The 22659-nt window shown below is 31.6% G+C and overlaps 2 protein-coding genes across 13 annotated transcripts in view; one reads left to right on the plus strand and one right to left on the minus strand.

Annotated features, from left to right (window-relative positions):
* Nucleotides 1–22659, plus strand: part of LOC127716592 (uncharacterized) — a 233060-nt gene that overhangs the window by 160221 nt on the left and 50180 nt on the right. The gene's annotated exons all lie outside the window — the stretch shown is intronic.
* Nucleotides 1–22659, minus strand: part of LOC127716590 (protein suex-1-like) — a 96041-nt gene that overhangs the window by 8859 nt on the left and 64523 nt on the right. For 3 of the 9 annotated variants that reach the window (XM_052222821.1, XM_052222823.1, XM_052222824.1), the window contains exons 2-3: nt 22172–22257; nt 21089–21234 (exon numbers count right to left, since the gene is read on the minus strand). The exons of 3 other annotated variants lie outside the window; for them this stretch is intronic. In XM_052222821.1, coding sequence (XP_052078781.1) covers nt 21157–21234; nt 22172–22257 — 164 coding nt within the window. In that variant the 3' untranslated portion in view covers nt 21089–21156. Of the gene's footprint in view, nt 1–5833; nt 5920–8211; nt 8332–21088; nt 21235–22171; nt 22258–22659 lie in introns of those variants that run through there. 3 more of the 9 variants (XM_052222825.1, XM_052222822.1, XR_007989017.1) reach the window with 3 other exon arrangements.

The following is a 22659-nucleotide window of genomic DNA, read 5'->3' on the forward strand; positions in this document are numbered from 1 at the left end:
GTTAAAACATGGTGAATATATGAATGAGTCAACACATTCATGCAAAAATATATGCATGGGATTTTATGTCCATACAAAAAAAAGAAGATGTGGTATGATTCAATAAAACAACTTTCCACGAGAGACCAAATGACGTAGGAGTATGCACCTTTAAGTCATCGTATAAGGCCTTCAATAATGAGCAAACCCCAAATACCGCATAGCAAGGCATAAAAAATCCCCCATGTCAATACACGAAGAAGAGGGCTGCCTCAAATGCCCTCAGTATCCCTGAAAAAAAATGTACATGTAGACCTCCTCAATAAACTTTGATGGGGGAAGATCCGTTTGTTTATTATCATCAATAAAGGAGCACGGAGGTCTATAATTCGTAGAAAGAAGAAACACAACAGACGTAACATTTTACTAATTTTAGCAAGCGGTCGTTAGTCGTTGCAGACTGATAAGGAAGCTACAGAAAACTATAAAGACAAAATTTATCGAAGTGTTCACCGTATTGAAGAAATGTGTTGCTAATCTGTGTTATTAGAAAAATACATGCCAATACAAGATGTTTTATTCCATTATTCGTCGAGATAATTGCATTAGAAACTTATGGTTCATCATAAGCCTTTTGGCAAAAATAGTCGTATTGACATCACACATTTTATTCTGAGTACAGACAAACCTGTGCACCTGGTTCAAGTTTTAAGGCATGGCAGGAACTAGATATTTAAATTTTTATGGATTTTGAGATTCCTTTTTTTTTCGTTCCCTCAGAAGGCGCCAAGATAAATGTAAAAATATAAGTTAAATGTTTAAATTGACATGGACAAAAGATGGACAATAGGTACATGAACATTTATAGGTGATTTAAACAGTGTAATTGAGTGGACCGTTTCAAATGAAATGTAGGTGTTTGTTTATTTTGGTACTCATGTGGAAACGAAAAAAAAGGAATCTCAAAATCAAAGGAAGTTTTAAATTTTCTGAAACATAAACTGCATTTGAAATGTCATTATCTAGTTCCTGCCATGCATTAAAACTTTATCAGATGCATAGGTGTGTCATGTAATTTTGTTGTGTAAACATTGCCACATTTCTATTGAACCTTAAGAAAATAAAATTTAAAAGATGTTAATCTTTGCTGTATATTGATGAAAAAAATTAGAAAAAAATCAGGTACATACAAAATCTTTACGGATTTTACAGGTAACCAATTTTCGGAGTGTTCCACAATTTCGAAAAATATACATATTTTTCATATCTAAAATTTCGAGTACACCGGTCTGCTCTTGTCACGTGAACTTCCAATAGAGAATTGTCTTTTCGTGAGTATAACAATGTAAAAGTTGTGTTTCTGCATGTTCAAAAATTGAAGATAAAGGTTTTTCCAAAGTAGGTTATCCGTTAAAAGATTTTTACTATTTTTGGTACAATTTTAAGAAATCTTCGATTTCTGTACATATATTTGTGGTCTTCTAGATCTTCTAACATTCAATGTTTGCATCGGGATAATGTCCGTTTGAATTGGCTTAGTAACTTAATTTCAAAAGTGTTAATCTTTGCTGCATATCAAACGATTATTTTTGATTTTTTTCCTGAACTTCTCCGATCTAGCTCAATACAAAGGCGGATAATTAGCATATTCCAGAAAGGTATACAGCCAGAAGATAAAAAATTAAAGTTGGTACTCCAGAAATTTATTCAAATAGCGGTACCTAACGCAATTTTACACAAAGCTCCAATAGCCTGTTTTACTCGTCGTTTGTCATGGAAATGACAGCATTATATGGAAATTTTGTTTTTTATTTATGATCTTTTTTTTTGTTACTATTTGTTACTATTTACCAGAACTTTTTTTTCTGAATTTATAAGTATTAGCGTCTTTGCTAAAACAGAACCAATTTTGAAAAGATCAAGTTTTCAGTGTTTACAGGGGCGGTAGTATTTTGACACTAGATTTCCCACTGACAGTGTTAGGATGCAGTGACAAATTCAGGAAGTGGTAAAATTGATATCCTTGAACATTGCAAAACATTTTCACCCTTTGCAAAGGCGATTTCGGCTAAAATGGATAACAGAAATAAATCAATAAATAATCGTTTAAAAAAATAGTTGAAATTTAACACAATTAAATATATCATGTCAAAATTATGTAAACACGTCCTCTTCAATGTAAGAACAATTTGTCTTTTCTGGCTCATTGCGAAATGCTTGATTTCCTTACATCATGAAATTCTCAATGTGTGACCTATGTGAATAAAAGAAAACGCTACGGTCACCTCAGTGGAGGCAATGCATTCTTCGCCTTTAGCATTCTCTAATAATTCTCATTCACTACACCGAAAAGCGGACGCAATATATTTTTATGTTGTATACATGAAGATGGAGCACATTTTGCCACATAAAGGTTCACCTTCAATCGAAATCGATGCAAACAATTTTAACAGATGTTATTTTATGGGTGGAGGATGCAATTTTGTTTAAGCGGAGTGTGCACTGTTCTTTCGAAGAGAATTCGTCCAACTCCCTCGCTGGAATGGGCATTTGGAATAGTAACCAAATTTAAGCTTCATAATGAATATAATGTGTATTAAGTCATGTTTATTTACCAGCAGGTGAGGATTCAGGCGTGGTGCACCTGCCCCCCTCCCCCCCCCCCCCAAAAAAAAGAACAAAAAGTAATAAAGGTAAATTTACAGCCAATTTTGCGTCAAAATAATGTCCACTTTAATGCCTGTAGATGCGTTAGTTTTAAACAAAAATGTAAATAGTATGAAAGTAAAGATACTTAAACATTTGTTTGTTTGTGTTGAAAACAAGTGCAATTATTTCCTGATTCAAATGGGATATTAGTAAATTTTGTACATCAGAATGTTTTTCATAAAATGTAGTGAATACATGTATAAGAGATAAAATAAAAAACAAAAACCTAGAATTAATCGCTAAAACTCCAATAGGAAAGAGACTGCTGTGTCGACAGGGCTAGCGTCTCCTGCTGTGAAGGCAACACCCGTCATGCATGTAAAAGTAAAAGAATAGTACCACAGCAAGAGAGACACATTAAAATCAAAGGGAAATTTGAAATTTGTCATATTCGTTGATTCATAATATTCAAGGAACAAATACACAGTAAGAATGACACATTTATATTAAATATTAGAATACCAATTAATTTGTAAAGTGCACTTACATCGTTCATAAATATTATCAAAACTTATTACTTTATTACTTTCTTTGTATGCCTAGTTATGAAGTTTTTGTAAACTTTTAACTGAAAATGAATTGAAACATTTGAAACTGACACAGTTGAACTAATATTTATTGAAGAACTGTTTAAATAGATGTGGTTTTTTGTTTTCTTGGAAGATTGTGTTATACGGTGTTATCAAGGTAGAGACAAATGTTTCGATGAAATGAACAAATATGAAGGAACTTACTCTTACAAACTGTTGCTAGGCCATATTATCATTGTTGAGTTATATCTTGGTTGACAGAAGATTTCCAGCTTAGATTTTTATATGACCAATTGCATATTTTTGAGACTGTACGAAGATTTCCAGATTTCCACATTTTGATGTAGTATGTTATTTTCTTTCATTCAATTTAGCAGGAAGTATTATTTTACTCCCTAGACAGTCAATGTTCAATGACCTCCCTCATTACAAGACACATTAACGGCATTGTAAAGAAGCTGGTCATTTTCAGACTATATCCGGGTGTGTACTGTAACATTGTTTGTACTTTATTTGGTTTTTAAGCGAGCTTGCCAAATTAACATAACCAATAAATCCATTTTACTGATATATCAAATGTACAGTATATAGATGTTTAAAAAGACATTTATTATTTTAAGCAGTATCATTGCTACATGTAATAACGCATTTTTTCAACACTTTGTCTCAATAACTTACAACACTCGATAGACCTAATCATAATCATCATCGGTGTTTATGACTTTGAGTAGCAAAAATATAAAAACAATTTATAATTTACGAAGATCTCCAGATTTCCACATTTTGATGTAGTATGTTATTTTTTTTTTTCAATCAATTCAGCAAGAAGTTTTATTTTACTCCCTAGACAGTCTATGATGAATGACTACCAACATTACCAGACATATTAACGGCATAGTAAAGAAGCTGGTCATTTTCAGACTATATCCGGGTGTGTACTGTAAATTCAATCGGAACAAGATTTCACGAAGCCTTTTGCCGGAGTTATTTGATGTTTAATTTGCCTTTCCTAACAATCGTAACATTGTTCGTACTTTATTTGGTTTTTAAGCAAGTTTGCCAAAATAACATAACCAATAAATCCATTTCACTGGTGTATCAAATGTACAGTATATAGATGTTAAAAAAAGACATTTGACAGTTGTTATCAAATAGTCCGTTTCTATGTATGTTGGCGTTTGTTTTTGTTGCAGTTCAGTGTTTCTGTTGTTCCGTTGTTTTCCTCTTGTAGTTGGTGTGTTTCCCTCAGTTTTAGTTTGTAACCCAGATTTGTTTTCGTTTATCGATGTATGACTATTGAACAGCGGTATACTTCTGTTGTCTTTATTTATTATTTTACGCAATATCATTGCTACATATAATAACGCATTTATTTCAACATTTTGTTTAAATAACTTACAACATTCGATTGGCATAATCATAATCATCACCGGTGTTAATGACTTTCAGTAACAAACAAAAAATAAGAACAATTTATAATTTTATTCCTTTTAAAAACGCAGACAAGATTTCTGTCTTGAAAGTATCAACCTCATCCTCTATATCGGTAATTTTAACCAGGGTAACCATATTTACCGCCATATTTACCACCATATTTACCACCATGACCATGGTACTGTAAAACAATTGAGATATATTTGAAGAAGTGTTTATTGTAGTAGATGTTTTGATTGATCTTGCTATATTGTATGATAAGCTTTTAGAAAAATATGTGACGTTTGTTTCACCAGGGTACACTTTTACTCACTACATGACAATATCACAAGGTTGATGAGAATGAGATGTATTGCAGTATATTTTTTGTAAAGTTTGCTATGTATGATAATTTTGTGAGATTTTGAAGCCCAAACTATCTTATTGAAAATAGAACACAAAAAGGAACGCAGTGGATAAATGAAGTCAAACTATGACCGATCTGCTTATTTCTGAACATAAAAAGTCAATTTGTCGTGGCATTGTCAGTTTGTTTTCGACTTTCGAATTTGAATATCCCTTTGGTATTTTTTGCCTCTCTTTTTTGACCAGTTTCATACCTCGTTTGTTAGGCAGTTAAATTATTTCTCACAATCAATTATTACTTTCTAAGATGATTAATTTGGTTTTAACATGAGTTAAAGAACGTTATCATTTTGATGCAGAAAAAGAAAAAAAAATTACATTCAGGATTACTGTTATATTTGTAAATCGGTATATAGGTATACTGCTGTTTAATTCATGCATATGTAGATCTTTCTTTATATTAACAACATTAACTGTACCAATTTCAATCACCTGATTTATATAATGTGTTCACTTTTATTTCTTCGGAGCATCCAAAATGTATAAACACACTTACTAACATTGAGGCATATAGTTGTAAATTGGCTTTGAGTCGCTGAACAGCTTTCACATTCATGGCTTATATTAATAGTAATGAAATGCACAGAGTCGATCTCGACAAAAGTGAAATTTTTCTATATTAAATTACATATTTTTATCAATTTATTTAAAATAATCCAGTCATCCACCATGCATATTATTTACATTTTTTTAAAAGTATTAAGATTTGATAACCAGCTGTATTCCTAATAATGAAACAATTTAATTTCTATAATAAGAAAAAAAATTGCACTCACCCTTCCACCATATTTTCCTCCATACCCTTTATAACCTTTGCCATATTTTCCGTATTTTCCATATTTTCCATATTTTCCATAGGCAGCTGTAATTATCAAAATATTCAGTAATGTATCTATAGATATCATTAGGGTCAATGCAATTAAGTATATCTGAAAAGCGCATTTTCCAAAAAACGCCTTGGACAAAAAAAGTTTTAGTACACAAAAATGATAACAACCTTTTTAAAATATTATCTAATACATTAGAACTGTATTTTTGAGTATTCATAGAATATGTAGTTTAATTCTGAATAAAAAGAGATTGATTATTAATGTAGAGACGAAATCAAACATATTCACAAAACACTGCATAGAAATCTAAAAACTAAGCAACAAGAACCCGACTAAAACTGGCGAGGGTCTCAGATGCTTTTAAAGGGTAGGTAGATTCTACTGCACTATTGAATATATTGATCACAGATTTATAATCAATTACTAAAAATTCGTAAATGTAAAATATTGTAGGTAACTAATTTATATAATCTAAACAAAAACCAAAATGAAAAAGGTAAATTTCAAAAAAAAGGGATATTAATACCAAGAGGCAAAATAAAAACAATGCGTCCATGAAAGACAGATAACATAATCATTGTTATAATAAGACCGGTGAGCAAGTAATCATCGGTCCGCAAAACATACAACTCAACATTAATCGAAACCAACCAAAAATGCGACGGCAGTGTATAAGTTGTTAGATTATAAATTGTTCATGTTGAGACAAATCACGATGACATATTCAAACTAAGGGAATCACTTCAAAGGGAGCGAGAACGGTTGCAAAGACAGGGTGAGCGTTTCCTGCATTGCATGCTCTGCATGCATAAAACACCATGCGTATCCACACTCAGTTAAAATGTCATAATCAGGAATAGGGCAACTTCGGTAAAATTACAGACCAAACGACTATACTGGTATGTAAAGATCTAAGACCACAAAAACGTGTCACAAGTGAGTTGATTCCACCACATCGTATCGGTCTGCCAATTCATAATAATGACCGTAAAACTTACGTAATGTAGATTTATTCGTTCTCCTTTATAGCATCACGTTAAAGGAGCATAAGCTTTTAAGTTCATACCCACTGAATTTATTCAAACTCTCACATTTGTCAAATCTATACTGAAACGTAATTCTGAATTAAACATTCAAGTTCCATATAAAAAGTAAAATAACAAAAATACCGAACATTAAGGAAAATTCAATCCCTTATTAAATTGCAAAATCAAAACCTCAATCACATCAAACGAATGAAAAACAACTGTCATATTCCTGACTTGGTACCGGCATTTCCTTATGAAGAAAATGGTGGATTTAACCTGGCTTTATACCTAGCTAAACCTCTCACTTGTATGACAGTCACATAGAACGAATAAACATGCCTGAACTCGTTACAATGTATAAAGTATATTTTTTTTAGTGTATTTCTGACTGGACGCCATCTAATTAACAATTGACATTATCCACGAAAACTGACAAATGGTGTGTGACCCCGTTATAATTATCAATATAAACAGACAGGAAAACATAAAATACAAATTAACAGGTAAGCACCTGGAACAATATAAGTATAAAAAAGGAAGATGTGGTGATTGAGAACTCACCACAAGAGACAAAATGACACAGAAATTAACAACTATAGGACATCGTAAGGCCTTCAACAATGAGAAAAACCAATCCCGCAAAGTCAGCTATAAAAGAAACAATATAAGGTCGGTTTTCTTAGTTATGTAGTATCTCACTTTATAGATTGAAAACATATAGTTTAAATGTAAATGAGTTACTCATAACCCGTTTCATATTGATATTTTGAAGTCAAACCAATCAACGAAATCGGGATTCATATGCTTAATTCTACGTTTCCTAGTTTCACTTTATTATCTGACTTTCGTTCGAATCCCTGGACATGCGTATCACACACTGAACCCATCTAAACATAATTATATCAAAGGTTTTCAATGGGGTGGAATCAATGACTTGCAAACCAATAATACATCAGCGATATTTTTGTGGTCTTATTTTGACAAAATATTAACCAATCTTATTACAAATAGGGGAACTTAATTTCGAAATTCCTCCTTTATAAATATTTTGAACAAACAAAAAATATTTTATTTTTTTGTCTGAATCGTTACTAAAGGACCTTTATGTAAACATGTAAACGAAAATCAGTTCTGTTTATTATATGTAATTTGATGAAACAATTGTCTTTACTTTTGCTGTAATGTCCCTGACAGGTAGGAAATCAATCAGTACAATGTACCGTACATACAAATGTGTAATTCGAGTCAATTGTAAGCTATGTATTCATTACCATTTTTTGTCTTTTTTCTACTTACCAACTGGCATTGTAACAGATGCTACCATCAACAGAGCAACAAGGACTATTATTCCGAATAACTTCATGTCTGTTATGCTTTTCTTTTACACTTCACTGTGGACGTTTTTTGGGATGCTGACGATGATCATGATTCAGTTCCAGTATATATATATATGCATTATGCTTGGAACAGCTGGTTGGTACAAATACATAACTACAAGAACTTTATACTGTTTCAACATGTCTAACAACGTTTGTTAAAATGTCAAAAACCAACAGCAATGAAGGACAATGAAAATGCTGCAATGTACATTGTGTAAGTATTTACATATAACATAATAACAAGGTTTTAGATGTATGTTTATGTAATACTTAAATTACGATATGATTAAATATTAATCTGCTTATATAAAAAAGAAGTATGTTACTAGAAGAGAGGCGAAGGATACTAAAGGGACATTCAAACTCATAAGTCAAACACTTTTTATGATTGGAGTGAATTTTACTTATTTATTAATTAATTTATTTATTTATTTATTTATTTATTTATTTATTTTTTATGTTATGTTATTTATTTATTTATTTATTTATTTATTTATTTATTTATTTATTTATTTATTTATTTATTTATTTATGTATTTATCTGTTTATGTGAAAAAGAGATGGAAGATACCAAGGAGACATTTAAAAAACTATTTAGTCCTAAAAAACGACAAGTTGATCTTAATTTATTTTTGATTTGGTCAAAGAATTAATAGATGTGTATTGTATACGTTTACCAAAAGACAGAAAAAAAGTCAGTTTTCAAAATTTGAATGCATCAATATCTCGAGAAACTCAATTTCATACTTTTTATTTTTTTGCCTCCGGGTGCGGGAATTTCTCGCTGCATTGAAGACCTGTTGGTTACCTTCTGCTGTTGTCTGTTCTATGGTCGGGTTGTTGTCTCTTTGACACATTCCCCATTTCCATTCTCAATTTTATTTAGATAAACTAGGGAAATCAATACTGATTATCCTCAATACCATAACGATACAAACAATAAATACATAAATTTAACAACTAATGTATACTAAAACAATCCCTCCAGTCGGAAGGCCAAATCAAATACGATTTTGAGTTGATGAGCATTTAAAACCACAAATAGTGAAACATCGTGATAAATATCGCTACGGTTATCTATGCTTAGATGTATAAAAACCTAAAGTTTCGAATAATTAAAATGTTGGAGAAAGAAAAAACGTCTATAAGCGTATCATTGATGTTTTATATCAACACAGAAGTAGTGGCTACTCTTCGGGAACGAAACGTCTTCTACCAGAGGTTGTACAAATCCTTAGAGATACCAGGATTATCATGAGTATTTTACATAAAACAGACACCAACACCAATGGTAAAAATAAAAAAAGAGATGAACAGCTAATCAGCAACCCTCAAAATACTTCACAGAACCCAGTTGCTCTGCAAACATAAACATTTCCTCCTCCAATAGTAGCAGTAGTCAAAATAAAGGTTCGATAGTATGTATCTTTCAGAATTGCCACAAAGAAGAAAAAGATTGTAGCTACGACAAGTGGATCATACTCGTTATCATCTATGCAACAGCTAATTTCCCCGAGGATATCAGCAGACAAGTTGACATGAATTATCATTGATATGGTCATAATTATAAATTAACTGTTTACAAAGCTTTTAATTTTCCGAAATACTTGAATTTTTCCAACCCAAGAATAGATTACCTTTACTTACATGGTAAAATCTATCGAAATTATGGTCCCGAATGCTCTTCAATTTCGTAATTCATTTGGCCTTTATAACTGTTTTCATTTGAGCGTCACTGGTTAGTCTTTTGTAGACGAAACGCGCGTCTGACGTAGTAAACGTTAAGACTGCTATCTATAATAAGATAAAATATAAAGGTCGGCCAAATCATGATGTTAAAACAATAACGATAAGACTTTAATTTTATCATAAAAAAAAACTAAAAAACAACAAAAATATTGTAAATAAGAAATCATTTCGACAGCACCACCTTGAATTCTATATCAATATAAAAACACAGATTAAGATATTTAGAGAGTGGTTGACATATATACATAACTATGTAAAATATAATATTACACAATGCCTTCTTCAATACTCATATATCCTGACAGAAAGGGCAAATACAATATTTTCTATGTAAATAGTAAATTATAGAATAGTATAATCGTGGTTAATAGATGAGTGGTTTCATTATATTTGATAGGGTTATTTATTTTTCTTGACCCGTCTCTGCATATTCTGTAATAGACAGCATGCAGGCATCATCAAACTTAGGTCAAGAGTTCACACAAACATAAACAGGTAGGATAAAGCTTCAAGTTTCGAAGTGTGCGTCACGTGGGAAACAAGTGGATCACAGTCTTAGTTAAGTGCACGTGTAAACAGCTTTTTAAGCATCTTCTCAAAACAACCGCCATCCATCCCCACCTCATGATTCACCTTCAATATTTCAACGACAGGGGAAAGAACTCAACAAATAAACCTTTTTAATATTTCAAGTGTCATTCAAAAGGCACATTTTGAAATATTTCACTTGTCATTCAATTCTGTTAATTGCGTTTTTCATGAAATTCAGCAGGAAGTAATATTTAACTCCCCAGACAGTCCATGGTGAATGACTCCCAAAATTACCAGACATCTTAACGGCATTGTAAAGAAGCTGATAATTTTCAGAATATATCCGCGTGTGTACTGTTAATTGAATCAGAACAATATTTCACAAAGCTTTTTGTCGGAGCTATTTGATGTTAACTCGGCTTTTACTTACAGACGTAACATTATTAGTACTTTATTTTGTTTTTAAGCGAGTTTGCCGAAATAACATAACAAAAAAACCCATTTAATAATTTTAGGCAATATCATTGCTAATAACGCTTTTATTTCGACACTTTGTTTAAAGAATTGTATTTTCATTCGTTTGAACAAAGAGAATAAGAAAGAAATTTCTCCAGGGTGTTTTCATTATTAGTATGTATAGATGGCGTTTCATTTTGTTCCTGTTTTTGGCATTGTTTCGCAGGAATTTTTCCCATAGTTCTTCATTCAGCAAGATAACGCCCTACTGTTCAAGAACAAGGTGATATAATTCCAAATTACGCAAAGAATTGTCTGATTTAAAAAAAAAATGATTTTCACGGTTCTATTTTGTTAGTTACATCGAAAGTAAAAAAAAAATAAAACAAGACAAGAGAATAAATGGAAATATGAAAGAAACAAAACACAACTTTCATTAATTTTCGAAATTTTGGAAGACTAAAATCAGGTTGTTTGGGCTATTGACAATTCTAAAACTGATTATTCTCTAGAAACTGTGAATGACATTGTTGACAAGGTAATAAAATGTAACACGCTGATTAAAATTGCCGATAGTAGTGAAGCCGGTTGGGAAACCGTTGAACAATATGAGGCCAATACCAGTAATTCGGAAGATGAAAATAAGATCAACAAGGCGGAAAATAGGGCGCTTCGTAAGCGCAAGTTTAAACCCACTATGAAAGACACAAAGGAAAATGCTTCTGCTGCCCCCTAAACAAAAATGTATACTTGTTCTGCGAAAATGGACATCACAATCAACTCCGAAACATATAAATGAACCAAAATTATAAAGACATACAAGACAAACAAATGCCAGAGGTTCCTGACTTGGGACAGGCGCAAAAATGCAACGGGGTTAAACATGTTTTGTGAGATCTCAACCCTCCCGTTATACCTCTAGCCAATGTAGAATAAACAAACACACAGAAATACGCACAGTAAAACTCAGTTCAAAGTCCGATGTTAGAATAGGCAACAGTAGAAATTAAGCAAAATGACAATGATCAACATAAATTAACAATTAGTTACTGACATGCCAGATCCAGACCTCAAATAAACTGTATGAAAAATTATGTCTCCATCATATGAAAATCAAGCACAATCCCTCCTGTTAGGGGTTTAGTATCATACCATCATTAAAAATACGAGAAGAGCATAACCCGTATCAGGCCAACAACTGGTTTTAGAATAAATGTGTTTATTTCCGATGCAAAGACCCTATGAGTGAATCAATATTAATTCCAAATAATGCCATCTTTAATGACCTGACAACAGTATCGTAACTGTATTCCTTCTGAATAAGTCTGTTCAAAGGTTAAGTTAGCTTTTGAAGTGAATGACGAAATTTTTGTGTTTTGTATAGAATATTACCATAAAAGATGGGATGTGAAATACCTGAACGTATAAAGATTCCTGCACGTTGATTTATATTTACGAATGATGTTTTTGTACCGATGATAAATTTTAATAAATGTTTTGACAAGTATGTGATATCGAAAATCCTGATGTAATAATTTTTAAGTAATACAAAGATTTCTTTCGTTAAAATCAAATACGTTGTTACATACACGAGCTAATCGAACGAATTGAGAAATATAAACACCATTAACAAGGGAACGTCACCATCTAGAAATGGATAATTAACAATAGGAAATGAAAAATCATCTCTTTTATTGTAGATTTTGGTAAGAAGCTTCTCATTAAGGATATAGATATCAAGATCAGGAAAGGGCAGTGTTCATTATTAGTATTAGCTTAATTTAAGGTCAGTTCAGCAGGATAAATATCTTTAGTGTACATACTGAAGTCGTCATTATTGAGAGCCAATATATCATCCAAATATCTAAAAGTGGTACTAAATTTTTGTCTCAGATCTTTCGATAGGTCTTTGCTGATTTTTGTCATAAATTATAATTCATAACAATACAAAAACAGGTCCGCAATAAGTGGTGCACAGTTAGTCCCCATTGGAATTCGGATAACTTGACGATATACTGAATCTCTATAGCGAACAAAAATGTTATCTAGTAAAAAATTCAAGTGCAGTTATCGTATTAAACAGGTCCAATTAACATAGTTCTTTTGTTTGTTGTTACAAAAAAATGACCTAAAAGAGTTTGAACATATATATTCGCATTCTGACTTTTTAAATGCCCATGTAATCATGTAATCTGTGTGATTTTTTTCTTAATGAGATTATGAGGCAAAGTGGTATATAGGGTAGAAAAATCAAAACTTTGAACGGATTCGAAATCACCAGTATGAGCATGCAATTTATCAAGTACTTCCAACGAATTTTGACACTTCAAAAGTAATTAATTCCACTATTTTCAAAGGCCGTATTTGAACAATTTATTACCAGGTTTTTTATTGTACCAAGTGCACTAGTAAGAAGAATAGACAGTTTAGTAGTGGAACAATGGCTTGAAGACGAAATAAATCTATATCTGTTAGTTGTTTTGTGCAGCTTCGGAAGCCAGTAAAAGTTATTACTCAGTTCTGCTTGTAAAGAAGTAGCTAAAAGTTTATGTTTGTAATAGATGTCTTTTTCCGAAACTTGAGTCAGTTGGAATGTTATTGAATTCTTGATTTCCTTTTGCAGAACCTCAATATAAAATTTACGTCAAACAATAATGATATTATTGGCAGCCGTATAAGCCGGGACATAAACAAATTTCTTGGCGAGTTCCTTAAGCTTATGTTTGATACGAGAAATAGGGTAGTATACCTATAAATCATACAGCCCACAGACGCATAATGGACGAAGAAAAGGGCTACCACACAATTAAAATTTCAAATAAACAATTACATGTATACAAATATATGACAATAACCTTGTGCGTTTCAAAATACTTGATTATTAATTTTATTTACACTAGTTTACCTATATAACTGTATAAGATATAAAGGTAATTTTGAACACACGAAAGTTGTAAATCGTTTCCTGTTTTTAAAGTCACCCAGATTACTGCAACGCAAATTTTATCGTTAACAATGTTAAAGTTGAATGTCGTTATAATCTTTTTTACGCATTAAAATGATAAAACATAAAATATGTCAAATGTTAAAAATTACTAGAACAGCTTGAGATATACCAGGGCCAGTAAGACAAATGTATTTAAGAATGTTTCATGAAAATTCATAATGTTTCCAAACTTTAAAAATAATTAAATTTTAAGAAAATGTGATTCCCTACTTTGAGGTGCTTTCTCATAATTCCAGAATTCTAAAAAAAAATGACCAAAGGCGCTTATAAGGAATGGACCACCTTTTAATTCATCTAACATACGAATACAGGGACATCGGTCATACAAGGGAGGCGAAGAATACCAAAGGGACATTCAAACTCACAATTTGAAAATAAATTGTCAACGCCATGGCTAAAAAAAAAGACAAACAATACTTTTATTGTTAAATCAAATGATAAATGATAACAAGTAATACAAAGAATACGTTAAAAAGGGGGAAAATAAGTTTAAATACTGAAGAAATTAAGAAGTTTCACTTAAAATAAATAATGAATAAAAAATGAAAAATAAAAAAGGGGTATTCCTAGCGAATGTAATTCCAATATGGGTCGCTAATCTTCGTATCCTATTCTCTATGAAAAGCTTTTCTGCTGGCGTAGGAGCCAGGGTCAAAGGGGAGGACAAAACTACTAGTATGTCTCCCTTCCATTGTAAGCCAAAAATTGAAAATAAAAAACTGAAAATGACAGATGACACTGACTTCTTTTTAGACTATACAGAAAATTGCTTTTTTTAATTCTCACTTTCAGAAGTGCCTCCTGTCCCTCTTTTTCACACATACACACACTTTTCAGTCTACTTCATTTTTAGAAATGTGCTAAACCTATATGAAGGTACACACAGACGTGCCGCCGGAATAATCTCAGTCTGTTTTTATGCCCCCAACGCGGCAGAGGGGGCATTTAGTTTTACCTTTGTCTGTCTTTACGTTTGTAAGTCCGTCCGTACGTACATGTACGTATGCTCGTGCGGTCGTCCCAAAATTAGTTTCCGTTTTCTAACTTTAGTTTTCCTCAACCAAATGTTATAAACTTATACAAAATGCTTATTACTACCAAATTCAGATCAATATTGAATTTGTATGGCGTCACTCTAATCGTTCTTGAATTAAATCTCTTAAGTAATTGAAAAAATGTCAAATTTGCAGTTTCAGCAATTAAACTTTATTTTGCCTTAACCAAATCTTATGAACTTTATACACAATGCTTATTACCACCAAAGTAAGAACAAGATTGAATTTGGGTGGCGTCACTCTCACTGTTCTCGAGTTATGTCCCTTAATAACTGGAAAAATTACTAAATTTGCCGTTTCCGCACTGTAACTTTGATCAGTTTGCCAGAGCCAAATGTTATGAAACTTACACACAATGCGTATTCCCACCAAACATAGATCATGTTTGTAATTAGGTGGTGTCACTTTCGCTATTGAGTTATGTTTCTTTGTAAATAGAAAAAATGCAGAATTTGCCGTGTATTTACAAGCGGGGCCATTATTGTTCCATGGACACATTCTTCATTTATTTCATTATATTTTGTGATTGTAATTTTTCATTTCAGTCCATTTCAAGTGGATCAATATTTCAATGGGTAAAACATTTAAAAAAAACAACAAAAATCTGGTATAAAATGTAGGATGTCAAAAACATGGTTATATGAATGAGTTTACACATTCATGCAAAAATATATGCATGGAATTTTATGTCCATACAAAAACAAGAAGATGTGGTATGATTCAATGAAACAACTTTCTACCAGAGACCAAATGACGTAGGAGTAAGCAGCTATAAGTCATCGTATGGTCCTTCAATAATGAGCAAACCCCCATACCGCATAGCAAGGCATAAAAAGTCCAGATGTCAATATATGAAAAAAAGGGCTGCTTCAAATGCCATCAGTATCCCTGAACAAAAATGTACATGTAGAGCTCCTCTATAAACTTTAATGAGGGAAGAACCTTTTGTTCATTATCATAAGTAAAGGAACACGGAGGTCTATAATTAGTAGGAAAAAGAAACACAACAGACGTAACATTTTACTAATTTTAGCAAGGGGGTGTTAGTCGTTGCAGACTGATAAGGATGCTACAGAAAACTATAAAGACAAAATTTATCGAAGTGTTCACCGTATTGAAGAAATTTGTTGCTAATATGCGTTATTAGAAATATACATGCCAATACACGATGTTTTATTCCATTATTCATCGAGATAATTACATTAGAAACTTATAGTTCATCATAACCCTTTTGGCAAATATAGTCGTATTGACATCACACATTTTATTCTGAGTACAGACAAACCTGTGCACCTGGTTTAAGGCAGGAACTTGATATTTAAATTATAAATACATTTTATATTTCAGAAAATTATAAACTTTTATGGATTTTGAGATTCCTTTTTTTCGTTCCCTCAGATGGTGCCAAGTTCAACTATGTTTATATTAATGTTTGAGATGTTCCCCTATGTATAAATATAAGTTAAATATTTAAATTGACATGGACAAAAGATGGACAATAGATACATGAACAACAAAGGTGATTTAAAAAGTGTAATTGAGTGGACCGTATCAAACGAAATGTAGGTGTTTTTTTTACTTAGGCACTGATGTGGAAACGGAAAAAAAAGGAATCTCAAAATGAAAGGAAGTTTTAAATTTTTTCCGAAACATTAACTGCATTTGAAATGTGATTATCTAGTTCTTGTCATGCCTTAAAACTTTACCAGATGCATAGGTTTGTCATGTACTCAGAGTAAATTTTGTGGTGTAAACATTGCCATATTTTTCAATTCCTTCTATTGAACATAAGAAAACAAAATTTAAAAGATGTTAATCTTTGCTGTATATTGATGCAAAAAAAAAATTAGAAAAAATCAGGTACATACAAAATCTAAAGATTTTACAGGTAACCAATTTTCGGAGTGTTTCACAATTTCGAAAAATATACAAGTTTTCAAGTACACCGGTCTGCTCTGGTCACGTGAACTTCCAATATAGAATCGTCTTTTCGTTAATATAACAATTTAAAAGTTGTGTTTGTGCATGTTCAAAAATCAAAGATAAAGATTTTTCCAAAGTATGTTATCCGTTAAAAGATTTTTACTATTTTGGTACAATTTTAAGAAATCTTCGATTTCTGTACATATATTTGCGGTCTTCTCGATCTTCTCACATTCAATGTTTGCATCGGGATAATGTTCGTTTGAATTGGCTTAGTAACTTTATTTCAAAAAGTGTTAATCTTTGCTGCATATCAATCGATTCTTTTGGATTTTCTTCCTGAACGTCTCTGATCTAGCTCAATACAAAGGCGGATAATTGGCATGTTCCAGAGAGGTAAACAACCAGTAGAAAAAAAATTGAAGTTGGTATTCCAGAAATTTATTCAAATTGCAGTACCTAACGCAATTTTACAAAAAGCTCCAATAGCCTGTTTTACTCGTCGTTTGCTATTTTAGGATGGAAATGACAGCATTATATTGAAATTTAGTTTTCATTTAAGATAATTTTTATGGTTACTATTTACCAGAACGTTTTCTTGTGAATTTATAAGTATTAGCGTCTTTGCTAAAACAGAATTAATATTGAAAAGATCAAGTTTTCAGTGTTTACAGGGGCGGTAGTATTTGGACACTAGATTTCCCATTGACAGTGTCAAGATGCAGTGACAAATTCTGGAAGTGGTAAAATTGATATCCTTGAACATTGCAAAACATTTTCACCCTTTACAAAGGCGATTTTGGGTAAAATGGATAACAGAAATAAATCATAAAATTATCGTTAAAAAAAATAGTTGAAATTTAACACAATTAAATATATCCTGTTAAAATTATGTAAACACGCGGTACGTCCTCTACAATGTAAGAATAATTTGTCTTTTCTGGCACATTTCGAAATGCTTGATTTCCTTACATCATGAAATTCTCAATGTGTTACCTATGTGAATAAAAGAAAACGCTGCGGTCTCCATCGATTGGTCACCTCAGTGGAGGCAATGCATTCTTCGCCTACTAGCATTCTCTAATTTTACACCTGATAATAATTCTCATAAACTACACCGAAAAGCGGACGCAATATATTTTTATGTTGTATACATGAAGATGGTGCACAATTTGCCACAACAAGGTTCACCTTCAATTGAAATCGATGCAAACAATTTTAACAGATGTCATTTTATGAGTGGAGGAGGCAATTGTGTTCAAGCGGAGTGTGCACTGTTCTTTCGAAGAGAATTCGTCGAACTTCCTTGCTGGAATTGGCATTTGGAATAGTAACCAAATTTAAGCTTCATAATGAATATAATATGTATTAAGCCATGTTTATTTACCAGCAGGTGCGGATTCAGGCGTTGTGCGACTATCCCTACCCCTCCCCCCCCCAAAAAAAAAAAAGAAAAAGAAAAGTGAAATAAAGGTAAATTTACAGCCAATTTTGCGTCAAAATATGGTCCACTTTAATGCCTGTAGATGCGTTAGTTTAAAAAAAAAATGCAAATATTATGAGAGTAAAGATACTTAAACATTTGTTTGTTTGTGTTGAAAACAAATGCAATTATTTCCTAATTTAAATGGGATATTAGTAAATTTTGAACATCAGAATGTTTTTCATCAAATGTAGTGAATATAACAAAACAAAAACCTATAATTAATCGCTAGAACTCCAATAGGAAAGAGACTGCTGTGTCGACAGGGCTAACGTCTCCTGCTGTGAAGGCATCACCCGTCATGTATGTTAAAGTAAAGGAATAGTACTACAGCAAGAGAGACACATTAAAATCAAAGGAAAATTTGAGGTGTGTCATATTCGTTGATTCATAATATCCAAGGAAGGAATACACAATAAGAAGGACACATTTATATTAAGTATTAGAATACCAATTATTTTGTAAAGTGCACCTACATCGTTCATAAATATTATCAAAATATATTGCTTTATTACTTTCTTTGTATGCCTAGTTATGAAGTTTTTGTAAACTTTTAACTGAAAATGAATTGAAACATTTGAAAATGACATAGTTGAACTAATATTTATTGAAGAACTGTTTAAATAGATGTGATTTTTTGTTTTCCTGGAAGATTGTGTTATACGGTGTTATCAAGGTAGAGACAAATGTTTCGATGAAATGAACAAATATGAGGGAACTTACTCTTACAAACTGTTGCTAGGCCATATTATCACTGTTGAGTTATATCTTGGTTGACAAAAGATTTACAGCTTAGATTTTTATATGACCAATTGCATATTTTTGAGGCTGTACGAAGATTTCCAGATTTCCACATTTTGATGTATTATGTTATTTTTTTTTTCATTCAATTCAGCAGGAAGTATTATTTTACTCCCCCGACAGTCTATGGTGAATGACCTCCAAAATTACAAGACAAATTAACGTCATTGTAAAGAAGCTGGTTATATTCAGACTATATCCGGGTGTGTACTGTAAATTCAATCGGGACAAGATTTCACGAAGCCTTTTGTCGGAGTTATTTGATGTTTACTTTGCCCTTACTAACAATCACAACATTGTTCTTACTTTTCTTAGTTTTTAAGCGAGTTGCCAAAATAACATAACCAATAAATCCATTTTACTGATATATCAAATGTACAGCATATAGATGTTAAAAAAGACATTTATTATTTTAAGCAATATCATTGCTACATGTAATAACGCATTTTTTCAACACTTTGTCTCAATAACTAACAACACTCGATTGGCCTAATCATAATCATCATCGGTGTTTATGACTTTCAGTAACAAAAAAATAAAAAACTATTTATAATTTACGAAGATCTCCAGATTTCCACATTTTGATGTAGTATGTTACTTTTTTTTTCGTTCAATTCAGCAGGAAGTTTTGTTTTACTACCTAGACAGTCCATGATGAATGCCCTCCAATATTACCAGATATATTAACGGCATAGTAAAGAAGCTGGTAATTTTTATACTATATCCGGATGTGTACTGTAAATTCAATCGGAACAAGATTTCACGAAGCCTTTTGTCGGAGTTATTTGATGTTTACTTTGCCCTTACTAACAATCGTAACATTGTTCGTACTTTATTTGGTTTTTAAGCGAGTGTGCCAAAATAACATAACCAATAAATCCATTTTACAGATATATCAAATGTACAGTATATAGATGTTTAAAAAGATATTTATTATTTTAAGCAATATCATTGCTACATGAAATAACGCATTTTTTCAACACTTTGTCTCAAAAACTTACAACACTCGATTGGCCTAATCATAATCATCATCGGTGTTTATGACTTTCAGTAAAAAAAAAAAATAAAAACAATTTATAGTTTACGAAGATCTCCAGATTTCCACATTTTGATGTACTATGTTATTTTTTTTATTTTATTCAATTCAGCAGGAAGTTTTATTTTACTCCCTAGACAGTCTATGATGAATGTCCTCCCACATTACCAGACTTATTAACGGCATAGTAAAGAAGCTGGTCATTTTCAGACTATATCCGGGTGTGTACTGTAAATTCAATCGGAACAAGATTTCACGAAGCCTTTTGTCGGAGTTATTTGATGTTTACTTTGCCTTTCCTAACAATCGTAACATTGTTCGTACTTTATTTGGTTTTTTAAGCAAATTTGCCGAAATAACATAACCAATAAATCCATTTTACTGGTGTATCAAATGTACAGTATATAGATGTTAAAAAAGACATTTGACAGTTGTTATCAAATAGTCCGTTTCTATGTATGTTGGCGTTTGTTTTTGTTGCATTTCGGTGTTTCTGTTGTTCTGTTGTTTTCCTCTTGTAGTGGATGTGTTTCCTTCGGTTTTAGTTTGTAACCCGGATTTGTTTTCATTTATCGATTTATGACTATTGAACAGCGGTATACTTTTGTTGTCTTTATTTATTATTTTACGCAATATCATTGCTACATGTAATAACGCATTTATTTCAACACTTTGTTTAAATAACTTACAACATTCGATTGGCATAATCATAATCATCACCGGTGTTAATGACTTTCAGTAACAAACAAAAAATGAAAATAAATGATAATTTTATTCATTTCCAAAACGCAGACAAGATTTCTGTCTTGAAAGTATCAACCTCATCCTCTATATCGGTAACTTCCACCAGGGTAACCATATTTACCGCCATATTTACCACCATATTTACCACCATGGTACTGTAAAACAATTGAGATATATTTGAAGAAGTGTTTATTGTAGTAGATGTTTTGATTGATCTTGCGATATTGTATGATAAGCTTTTACGTGGATATGTAATGTTTGTTTCACCAGGGTACACTTTTACTCACTACATGACAATATCATAAGGTTGATAAGAATGAGATGTATTGCAGTATATTTTTTGAAAAGTTTGCTATGTACGATAATTTTGTCAGATTTTGAAGCTTTTTGAAAATTGAACACAAAAAGGAACGCAGTGAGTAAATAAAGTCAACATTTGACCGATCTGCTTATTTCTGAATATAAAAAGTCAATGTTTCATGGCATTGTCAGTTTGTTTTCGACTTTCGAATTTGAATATCCCTTTGGTATTTTTTGCCTCTCTTTTTTGACCAGTTTCAGACTTCGCTTGTTAGGCAGTTAAATTATTTCTCACAATCAATTATTACTTTTTAAGATGATTAATTTGGTTTTAACATGAGTTAAAGAACGTTATTATTTTGATGCAGAAAAAGAACAAAAATCTACATTCAGGATTACTGTTATATTTGTAAATCTGGTATATAGGTATACTGATGTTTATTTCATGCATATTGTAGATCTTTCTTTATATTAACAACATTAACTGTACCAATTTCAATCACCTAATTTATATAATGTGTTCACTTTTATTTCTTCGGAGCATTTAAAATGAATAAACACACTTACTAACAGTGAGGCATATTAAATTGACTTTGAGTCGCTGAACAGCTTTCACATTCACAGCTTATATTAATAGTAATGAATCTCGACAAAAGTGAAATATTTCTATATTAAATTACATATTATTATAAATTTATTTAAAATAAACCAGTCATACACCATGCATATTATTTACATATTCCGAATAATGAAACAATTTAATTTCTATGATAAGAAAACAAATACACTCACCCTTCCACCATATTTTCCTCCATACCCTTTATAACCTTTGCCATATTTTCCGTATTTTCCATATTTTCCATATTTTCCATAGGCAGCTGTAATTATTAAAACATTGAGAAATGTATCTATGGATATCATTAGGGTCGATGCAATTAAGTATTTCTGATAAGCGCATTTTCTAAAAAAAAAAAAAAACCTTGGACAAAAAAAGTTTTATTACACCAAAAATGATAACAACCTTGTTAAAATATTATCTAATACATAAGAATTGTATTTTTGAGTATTCATAGAATATGTAGTTTGATTCTGAATAAAAAGAGATGGATTATTAATGTAGAGACGAAATCAAACATGTTCACAAAACACTGCATAGAAATCTAAAAACTAAGCAACAAGAACCCGACTGAAACTGGCGAAGGTCTCAGATGCTTTGAAAAGGTAGGTAGATTCTGCTGCACTATTGAATATATTGATCACAGATTTATAATCAATTACTG

Source organism: Mytilus californianus, unplaced genomic scaffold (genome assembly GCF_021869535.1).
Source record: "Mytilus californianus isolate M0D057914Y unplaced genomic scaffold, xbMytCali1.0.p SCAF_9, whole genome shotgun sequence".
Lineage (NCBI taxonomy): Eukaryota > Metazoa > Mollusca > Bivalvia > Mytilida > Mytilidae > Mytilus > Mytilus californianus.